This window comes from Diadema setosum, chromosome 15, assembly GCF_964275005.1.
Source record: "Diadema setosum chromosome 15, eeDiaSeto1, whole genome shotgun sequence".
In the NCBI taxonomy this organism is placed as follows: Eukaryota; Metazoa; Echinodermata; class Echinoidea; order Diadematoida; family Diadematidae; genus Diadema; species Diadema setosum.
This window is the reverse complement of record NC_092699.1, coordinates 16,312,453-16,323,489: the sequence shown is the minus strand read 5'-3', so window position 1 is coordinate 16,323,489 and position 11,037 is coordinate 16,312,453. Positions and strand designations below refer to the sequence as shown.

The 11,037-nt window shown below is 36.6% G+C and overlaps 1 protein-coding gene across 1 annotated transcript; it reads left to right on the top strand.

The window, feature by feature from the left end:
* Positions 1-706: 706 nt before the first annotated feature.
* On the top strand, positions 707-4,284 carry LOC140238979 (p53 apoptosis effector related to PMP-22-like). The gene is made up of 3 exons (XM_072318875.1): positions 707-1,389; positions 2,132-2,275; positions 3,138-4,284. The coding sequence occupies exons 1-3, from the start codon at positions 1,146-1,148 to the stop codon at positions 3,359-3,361; spliced, it is 612 nt and encodes a 203-aa protein (XP_072174976.1). The 5' UTR covers positions 707-1,145; the 3' UTR covers positions 3,362-4,284.
* The last annotated feature ends 6,753 nt before the right edge of the window (positions 4,285-11,037 follow it).

Below are 11,037 nucleotides of genomic sequence, written 5' to 3'. Positions count from 1 at the left end.
CTGAGACTCGCTCTTTAGACTTTGTATTATAAATGTTTGGTGTGGTGCATTGAAAACTACCACAGTTGACTTGTTTTGTTTTGTTTTTTTATTTTCAAAATTGGACAACCTCAAATTACAGTTTGTCCATGTTGATAATCAAACCATTGTACAATAGTTATGCAAATTTTGATCTGTAATTCATCTGTCATGTTTCCTTCAAAATGTGTTAAAATACTTTCAGCTAGACTGCCAGTTATTGGCTTATTTACCAAAACTTCTGGACGTTTGTGTCACTTTTTATGGCTTCTTCATGTAATGTTCTATTCATTGTACTCTCTTATCACTGTTATGCTTTCTTTTAAAATAACAATCTGATTTTTTTTTTTGGTTGAAATATTGTAGTTTTGTGTGCATGCATATTGTATGAAAATGCTGCTTATTTACAAAAATGCACTGCATTGATGTCACGTAATGTTGAATGATTTTTGTGTTCATTTGTATCTTTGTGTAGCCATCTGTCACAAGTTGGATCATTACGTTGACGTCGAGTTCACCTCCATTCATTTCACCAACTCCATCCCCATCACGGCTTCTTCTGCACTAGTCAGACTCCTCCACTCCATTACATTACTCTGCATGCACATGTGGGAGCGTTCCACCTTCACAACAAGCCCTGCGCTGCATTTTGCTGTGAAACAAGTTTGAAACAGCTGGCACTAAGAAAAAAAGAAAGAAAAAAAGCTGTGACTGCATGTTATCATTAGAGAGGAGCTTGGATGCCATGGTTAGTCAGCGTACATTGTAACTGCAATACGACCACAGTTCGCGGGGCCTTAGCGCTTATGGTGTGTTCACGCATGTTTCAACACATCTGGCTCTTCAGCCTTCTCATAGTGGAGTTCTCACTTTTGAGGGCAAAACACACAGTGTTGTGAGAAAACGTTGCGGTGGACAAATTGATAGGGCATATTTTATGTTATTAATTTATTGTATTATTTATCATTCTTCAGCTTCAGCAGGTTGTACACCCTACCGCTCAGGTTGGGAAGGTCCTAATCTTCGACATTCAAGACTGATATACATAAAAACTTTAATATAATCTTTCTCGTGTTTCTCGTCTCGCCAACCGCGCCGGCAAAATAGGGGACTACCGAGAACTCAGGATGATGGAAATGGAGACGACGGTGACGACGCGGGTGTATCGCCCGTTTAAGATCACCGCCCTCGTTCTCTGCATCCTCGCCGTTTTCGGCAGCATCGCGTCCATCGTCAACAATGCTTGGGTGCGGTCGGCGACCTTCTACCAGGGCCTCTGGAGGGAGTGCTACAACGGGAGTAGGGTTATAGACATGGACGCTCCAGTAACAGGCAATGAGCCAATTGCTTGCCATGCAGCAGAGCCATCTGGTAATTTTCAAACAAATTTTGGGTAGTAATGCAATGTACCGTATGTCAAAAAAAAAATTGCAACGGGACCCTCCGCGATGATATCTTTAAAAATATTGAATCGATCTAAATACAAATTCAGGGTATGAAACTATAACTCATTGCCCTCATCTTACAGAAAACCCCATTCGATTTGCTTCAGTGGTCAAAGAGAAATTTGCTTCAGTGGTCAATGAGTAACATGTACAGTGTCATCCTTGCACATCACATGATTTTGTTCATTTGCGATTCCACCTTGTGTACTACCTGGCCTTAATGGGTGTGGTATTAAAATCAGTGAAACAGTGTGATGGATGTTTTATCATAATCAGACAGAATCATTACAAAGTTGTGAAATATGAATGTTTTACATGATTTTATGAATTTGTGGTATCAGTCACAGCCACATATTCATGTAAATCAAATGAAGTCATGAGCTGATTTGTTCTTTTTACACACATGATAATCAGAAAAATTACTGAATGTTACCCAGGTTTATAGAACACTTGTTGCTTTGAAGCATGTTAAAGGTGGTAGTATGCTGCATCTTCCTCTCTTCATAACAAGATATTTCAGTCCATAATTATTGTGTTATCATTATCCAAAAAAAAGTTGAGTTACTTCTGAATTTTTAGATTTCTGTCAGAAATAATTGACTTCTTTTCGACAGAGTCCTAACTGGTTTGGAGTGGCATGTCAACTCTTTGTTTTTCATTCATTATAGCGTGGTTGGCCTCTGCCCGTGCCTTTGCGTGTGTCGCCCTCGTGTTACTCGTTGGGGCCATCATTGCCGCTGCCTTCTCCTTTGCTTACGGCCAGCGATATTCCAAGCTTTTCATCGTGGCTGGGATCTTTGCCATCCTTGCCGGTAAGTTTGCAGAGATTTTTAAGTACTGCAAAACCAAAAACTTTTGCTTGTATTTCAATTTACAAATTTCGCTAAAATTCATGAAATTCAAATGCACACAAAATTTCTTGTCTACACTAAAAATGTACTGAATCCCAGTAGCAATTCATGAAAAAGGCTGCCAGCTCTGATTGATGGAAATTTCATGCTGCGAGAATTTCCTGCTTCGAAAATATCTTGCTTTACAGTAATGATAACAAAATTGTTTGTTCAGCACACCATGGTACAAAGTTCTCTAGAGATGATGTTGAACAGATCTGAGATGGACACAATGTCTAATTTGCTGCTTTGAGTGCAGCATAAAATGAACTGAGGGAACAGGTCACTCTGGCATTTACTATATTCTCTATGCCCATTTGCATGTGTTTCTTTAAGGAAGAAACCAAAACAAGCAAGCCCTGTTGAAAAGTAAACCATAGAAGTTGTTTATCTCTGTTGAATGAAAGTAATTGTATGTTATGAATAACCCCATTCTCTCCCAAGAAGGAATAGACAGTGTGTGAGAATTGAGAAGAATGTAAAAGAAATGTCAAACTATATTGGTACTCTATATTTAGTGATGTTGAAAATCACTAGGCTTTCTCAATCAGATTTATGTCTGTTTAACTTTTTGTATGCTGGTATTACAATGAATGTACAGGCTTGTTCAGACTGTCACATACCTGCAGGAGATAGATCAGTCTTGTGCAGTCCATGAGACTCAGAAACATGAAATTTAGCTGATTGTGAACAATGAAGTTTTTACCCCCCCCCCCCCCACATTTTTCAGTCAGGCAATTCTTTTCAGTGCAATTCATTTTTGTTTTGTTTTTCTCTCCAACAGCCATATGCCAGCTGCTGCCCCTGATTATCTTCCCAACGAAGTTCCTGGGCGAACCTGTCGTCTTTGGCAGGACGGGATTCGAACTCCACTGGGGCTGGGGCCTGGCGCTGGGCGTGTTCTTCATGGAGCTGGTCTCTGGTCTGGTCTTCATTGTGGCACCGGATCGGGCAGAGATTCACTATAGTGAGAAACAGGTGTACTCCAATGGCGGGGCCATGGAATGACCCCACCCCACCCCAATCATCTTCTTCTACTCCTCTTCTTCCTCCTCTTTTAAAGTAGGACTGCAGGGTAGGCGCAGTGGATAGTGGTACACAGTGCACATGCGAAACCCGTAACTTCTATTAGAAACCTGTCTTCATGCATACAGTTTTTCTATGCTCTACAAATGTTTATCCCGTTCAGTACTAGTATGATGTTCCTAAAATGCAGTATGCTGTAATGTGTTGTTTGAGGGTTTTGGCAGTGATCTACCTATTAACCGGAGCATTACGCAAAAGAGACCGCCTGAATGATAACCCTGTTATAAGCTTTGCTTTCCATACGAGTCTAACCTCTGTGTAATAAAGGTTCCCCAGTATTCAACTGATGGTCCAGAAAGATAGTATTGAATAGTACATTAGTAGGACAGTATGGAAAAATGGGATGTACTCTGACAGATATCAGTAATGGTTTTTGCCTGAAAAGCAGTTTCCAGTGATGTTTAAAAGTTACTTATGTCAAATTGAGATCAAAGGTTTCATTGATTTTGTTTGACTAATGGAACACATTACAAAACATAAGTTGTTGAGCCTTTGGAAAATACTTTGATGGTCCCAAACAGTATGCTTTCTCAGAATTCTCAATGTGCCATTCTTTTCTCCTTCTTTCTTCATGTTTAGTGTAGCTGCTGCTACACTTTCAATTAATATTGCAGATCTTTTTTTTTCTGTCAAAGCATATAAGCCAATGATTGATTGTATGTTAACCCAGTAAAACAATGTTAGAGTTATTATATACTTATTTCATCTTTTTGATGATTCAGCATGGTTTTTGTATCAGTTGCGTGGGAATGAAGGTGATGGGCATTATATCGAGATCAAGAAATATGTTAACTTCACAATATCTGTTGTACTGTCCTCAATCAACCTCATTTTTTAGTGGAATCCAATTGTGACCCTGCACCTCAAAACAAACAAAAAGTCGCCAGACATGAATTTTTAGTTGAGACCACACTCTGAAAGAACAGACTTTAAGCTTTAAAATGATGTATAACTCAAATCAAATGGACTCTCCTAACCTATCTAAATATTGGAAAGAAAGCACAAACTCAGGAAAAGTGTGAACTGAGAAAAGAGGCTCTGAAGTACAGTGTCTATTCAAGCGCTTAATCTTTTCCAAACCGTGCTGGCTGTGCGATGAATGGGACAAAAAACAGGAAGTAAACAACCAGAGTAACAACAATGAAGGGATTATCAGATTAAACTGAAATTAAGCATGCCTCATTAACACATTCTGTCCATAATTAATGCCAACTTTCAAAGCAGTAGCACTATCCTTTCAAAAGTTATTAGAGTTGAAAGTGAAGAGTGTGGACAAGGTTTTTCAGAAATGAAAAAGGGATTCCAAAGACACACCTAATCACACTATTCTACCAAAAATGTTCGAGATAAACTGCTAAAAAAACACACGTTCCTGCCCGTTTTATGATACCAAATTTTCGCATGATGTAAAAGAAGATCCGCTCTTTCAGAAAATATGAAAAAGTCAAGTTCGGCTAGGTTGACCCATTTCACTTATTTTTAGTCCTCACGCAAAATCAGTGTGTGCGACTTTATGTTCGTTTTGAGGTGCACGGTCACAATTGGACAGAGAAAATTCCTTGATTTTTTTGAATCTCTTCTTACTCAGTGAAAATAGTTAATACATTATATCCATGTGACATAAATCAATGTAGGTGTGGTATGCTGTATATCTAAACTTTTGTCTATTGCCCAGAGGACTTTGTAATGATAATTTTAAAAATCTCTTTAAAAGATGAAAAACTATATAATGAAGAAAAGACATAAGGCTGAAAAAAAAATGAAACTTTTTGAAGTATTTGTATTTTGAACATCTGTAGGTTCAATAGCAAAACATCTTATCACATTTTTTTTCCTGTTAATCACAGGTGAGGTGCAATGTATCAGTGAAGGATTTACAATCGCCCATGTGCGTTCAAAGTCCAAAAATATTGTTTGATAGATATTAATAGTTCTTGAAGACATAAGCCACCATTATTTGCTTTAATATTTTAATTTGACTGAAGGTCATATCAATAACAAAAGTAGTCTGAATGATAGCTATGGTGTCATGCAGGATTATGTACTTAACATTTTATTTTTTTTAATGGGGGGGGGGAATAGACTCGTACGCCAATTGTCACAAATATAAATGTTGAATATTTGTTTCCTAGATGAAGAAATATGTATGTATCATTGAAGTAATTTTCAGTTTTCCCCTCAAACCTGTGAACCTCCCATTTTCATGTAAAAAGTTTGTTTGAAAGAACTGTGAGAAAAGTGCAATGTAACACTCCTCCCCCCTCCCCCCATCCCCGCCCCCGGAAGTTAATCCCGTACAGGTGACGCATAGAAAATGGTGCACACTCCACATTTCTTCCACCGTGCGTGTTATTATTTGTGCAAAGAACAAGAGATGTCTTGAGGTTAAAGGTTGTTCTCCATTATGTCTGCATGCAAGCTAGCATTTGTATTTCCTTTGCATAACACCAGGTTTACCAGGAAGACTCTTCTCTGCTTTTGAGCATCTGTGAATTTTGTGCAAGACTATTACTTGTTATGTTTCATTTGATTACTCAATCTAAAAGAAACCCCCAAAACAAAGAAGCTCAAAAAGACAAAGTCATGCTTCCCAAATTATGTGTGTACTTTTGATATCTTCTCATGTGGAAATATGTCAATTATGTATGTGATTGAGGAGCATGTGTTACTTAAATCTTACTTGAGTATGTGTTTCATGAACTTAATGTTTTATTTTTCTCCTGAGCAGTCCAAAGGTTAAGAAAGAAATAATGTCCCTCCCACCTGCTCATCTTGGCAAGATGGCGGCATTTTAAAATGATTTAAAATGGAACAGTGTTACTTTCTGTTTGTGATATTAACGATAATGCTAATAATAATGATGATGATATTTACAAGGATGGCAATGATCAAAATTATGTATATACAGTGATTCTAACTCTTCCGTTTTGGCAGAATTTGTGCTGTTTTGTTTGCTGTCTTTTCACACCTCACAATACTGCAATGCCATCTACAAGATTGATATATTTGTAAAATGTACATATGGTTATTTCCATATCTTTGTGGTAAAATCTATATCAGCATGTAATGAAAAAAGGTAGCTGATATTTAGGTAAAAAGGTTCACACAAAATGTGTGAGCCCATGAAGGCACCATTTAACTGAATCTTTCACAGTAATATGTGGAATAAAAGGCTTGTTCTGAAATGGGTTCTTTTCTGTAAAATTGTAGAGCCTCGGAAGTATTGAAGATTTGCTTGCATTGTATTCAGACTTCAGGAGATGTTTATAGTTTATAGTGTGAAATGATTGAGTCACCATTCTTGCTTATTTTTGTCCTTGTATTCATGGCATTTCTGCCATCACTGAAAAAAAGCAAAAAAAAAAAAAAAAAAAAAAAAAAAAACCAAGAAAACAATCCTCGTGAAATAGGTGAGTCAACAGCTAATTGTTTAACCTTAGAATTATATTTATTTTATCTTTCTTTTCACCTCTGCAGTTATAGATTATTGGGTCACAATAGATTAATGTTTAAAAAGATAGTATTTACTGTTTCACCATGTGAAATGTATTTAAACAGCTGGGATTGGTCACGATGCACTTGAGTCATTATGACGTTGTGGGAAGCGCTAAGTGGCACATTATTCTGCGATTATGTACACAGTTCAACGGATGAAATGGCCAGTGCGCAAGAGATGCTGGCAAACGTACCGCATGTACTCTGGCAAGATACTGCTTGCTGCAGTAAGCCATTGGCTAAAACTGTATAAGCTGTTATTTTTTGCGTACAGATATTTTCGTGAATGAATGGGTCATAGACATCTTCACAAGATGTTTTTTTTTTGCGATTTTGACAGTGAGTTATGATTATCATACTATGTGAGTGTACAAACATCTGTCATTTCTGCATATTTTTGTGTGTTGCTAAATTCGCGCTCCAACAGTGAATTGCAAAATTTGTGAAAATCAAACCCTCGCAAAAATAACAGCGTATACAGTATTCAGGCAATTGCAACTTTGATAGTATCCCAGTGTTGCACAATGTAAACCAACATCATATCACTTTCACTCACGTTCATCGATTGGGACAGAAAGTGCAAATTTGCTGAATCATTTCAATTAATTCATATCCAAGAAGCCCCTTTTTACAAACTATCAAAGCACAGCTCAAAATGTCATTATAGTAATGCAATGTATGGGCTTTGAGATAATTTCTTTCGTTGTAAGCTGTTGTAAATCATATGAATTTAATGCATCATAGATGCAGAGTGGCATAATGAGTAGTACAGGAAACATTGATTTTAAGTATATGAGTTTTTGTTAGATATTCTCGGATTGTATTCATGGAATAGTATTTATTTAGAATTTTCATGTACCGTTTCTGTTGTGAACAGCTCTGATAATGTATCGTAAAGACATATTTGGTTTGTGTAAATATCGAATGAGAGTAGATTGTACGGCAGAGATGGACTTACTCCAAATATTTATATAGCCATCAGATTTCTTTGTGAAACACTTTGAACCATTGTGTCTAAAATTGTAAAGTCATGTGTTTTGGGTATTTTACAATCATTTACTGATATGTTGGAAATTAAGCTGTAAATGTGAATGACATAGTTGTAAGCATATCTGAATTACTGTGTGAAGCATGAGAGATTCAAAGCAGATCATATTTTTGCGCTGTACATATTTTGTCAAATTGTAGCTTGTAGCATGTTTTACATATAATGTGGCCAAGCAGATCTGATCTTCCATCAAAATCCACAAAATGAGTCCATTTCTATGAGGTAATCAATGTCAGATGTGGGCAATGGATGATTTTTTTTTTTTTTTTTGGTGAATGTAACAGCAAAATACAAAAATTACTGCTGAAAGGTATGCACACACACACGATGAAACACTTCTTTTCTCTTTTTTTGTTTGTTTGCTGAGAAAAGTCATTCATTTACATGTATGTAGCTTCCATTGTAGGATCCCCTGGTATTGCTGCAAGTTTTCAATTTGATGAGAGTTCATGTTTACTGACAACTACAGCAACGAAATCTGTATACCACATCTCAAGGAAGGCACTGAAGCATAATAATCGCCAATTCCAAAAAATGCGTTGAGTATGCTGCAACATGTCTTTTTGTTCTGTGCTTATACTCGGGCATATGACTCACAGGCATAATGTAGTATAATGTACTTAACATGTCCTCTACACTTTGATCCATGTTGCCATGTGTTGCAGAGATTTCGTCCACAGATTTTGATAATACATGTGTTCTTTGACAGAAACAAAACTGAGCATCTGAAATTCTTACCTGCTAAATATTAACTGTGATGAAATAGCAAATGTATGGGTTGCCTAAAGATGAATCCTTTCTCATTATTAACCATCGTGCCTTAGATATCCTTCATGCACATTATGATCATAGAAAGAAAAATCCAAAATGAAAGTTTACACTGTCATGTGCTTGTAATTCACTGTAGAAGTGTACATGATTATCCATTTTGCCTTCAGATCATTTGAAGCCTCCTGATTTTCACATTTCTTTTATTGAAGCTTTCCAGAAGTTTTGCATACGTCAGAAATCTTCATCCTGAAAGTTGTTCCATATCTTGTACTTTAATGTTTAGTGATTGATGTTTTCATATTCATAGTGCTGCTGTACATAAAAATATGAAGGGAGAAGAGTTGTTGAAAGTAGACGGTGCATAGGTCATTCAAAATGATCAGTGATGAGTGGCATAAAGTCTTGGTTGTGTCTTGTCAAAAGGATGAGTGCAGTTTTTAGCTCTTCTGTTCGCAGTATGTCAAAGGTCATCAGGACCCTTACATACAGTAAGTTTTGCATACGTCAGAAATCTTCATCCTGAAAGTTGTTCCATATCTTGTACTTTAATGTTTAGTGATTGATGTTTTCATATTCATAGTGCTGCTGTACATAAAAATATGAAGGGAGAAGAGTTGTTGAAAGTAGACGGTGCATAGGTCATTCAAAATGATCAGTGATGAGTGGCATAAAGTCTTGGTTGTGTCTTGTCAAAAGGATGAGTGCAGTTTTTAGCTCTTCTGTTCGCAGTATGTCAAAGGTCATCAGGACCCTTACATACAGTGTTTCGTTACTGGTCTCTTTATATTTGTAGAGATCTTTTGTATGAGCTAGTGCATGGCTTCTTGCTTACTGTAATCAGGGACCCACCTCCCTGCTGCAACTGCATGTGAATCTCATGCATGCATGCTGTTATGCTACTAAGAGTGCATGCTGAAAATCAACTGTTACCGAAGGAAATGGGTAGTGCCATGAATAAATGAATTTGTTGTGTTTCTGCATTTTTTATTTTGATGAACCATTACAAGGTGATGCAGAAAAAGCTCATATCTAGCCAATTTTGGGGGTTTGTGTCTTGTGAGGAGGCAATTTATGGATAGTTTACACCTAGTCAATGATTGGTGTTTGTTGGGACAGTGCATAGATACAACACGTAGCTGACACATAGTCAGTGATCGGTGTTAGTGTTCTGTGTAAATAATCAGTGTTTTTCTTTTGTGCCAATTGGCACAAAAGAAAAACACTGATTATTGGCTATGTGTCAGTAATCTTTAAGGCAGAAAAAAAAAATGATGAAAATGTTAAAACACTAGGAAGGAGACAGAAAGGTCGGGAACATGTCCCAACTTACTTAATTACTTCAGGTGTTTTGGTCTGACTCAAAAACTTGAGTCTAAAAACTGAATTTTCTGCATGTTTGGAATGTGCTATAAACTGACATGTTTTCACATTTCCATAATTTCACTACTTGAAAGTGAGCTTTTCTATCTCATGCCTGTTTTCACTGAATGACACCAAAGAAGAAATGTATTCATTACATTGTTTTCATTGTTTTTAATTCACTAGTACTTATCACACTTTCTTAGAAAAAGGAATGACAGTACTTCACAGGATTGCAAGATTTAAGACTTTTTTTGTCATTCAACATGGATTTGTTTATAGTAGTGTATATGGTTTGGATCTTTTTAACTTCAAAGTGATAAGATCAATAGGAATTCACTGTTACTCATAAGCCTGAGATAATAAGGCAATTGCAGGATGGGTACATGTATTTGTAAAGTCACCACATTGTTCAAAAACTATTTTTAAAAGCTACATGTACATGTAGTTTAATATGGAAAGAAAGTGGTCTGGTCGTGGTGCGCTTATTTATATGAACATATATTGAGTACTCTATAATATTTTTGGTCTGATATTAACAGTCTCTTCCTTCTTTTTTATTTTGTTTGATAGTATTGCTTTGGCCTATATCTATCGTGGCCTATCATGTAAAACCGAGTTTGTCTCCCATCATTGCAATAATTCACAAACTCTTGTTACTGAATCCTGACTTTTGAAATAGTCTAAGTCAGTACAGTTTAACTGATTTTAGTTTTCAAGTTGATTTGCATTCTGTTGTAAAGCTTTATGTCATTTGCAGCATGTGGTATTCCCCATTGTATATCGCTTCACATTTTGTGAAATAAAAGCTTCACACAATTCTCACCTGTGTATGAATCTGTTCTTTTGTCACCAGGTTGTTTGTTGAATGGTCGTTCCTTTGCAATGTGAACAGGAGTGAAAATAATGTCCCCAAAAAAATTAC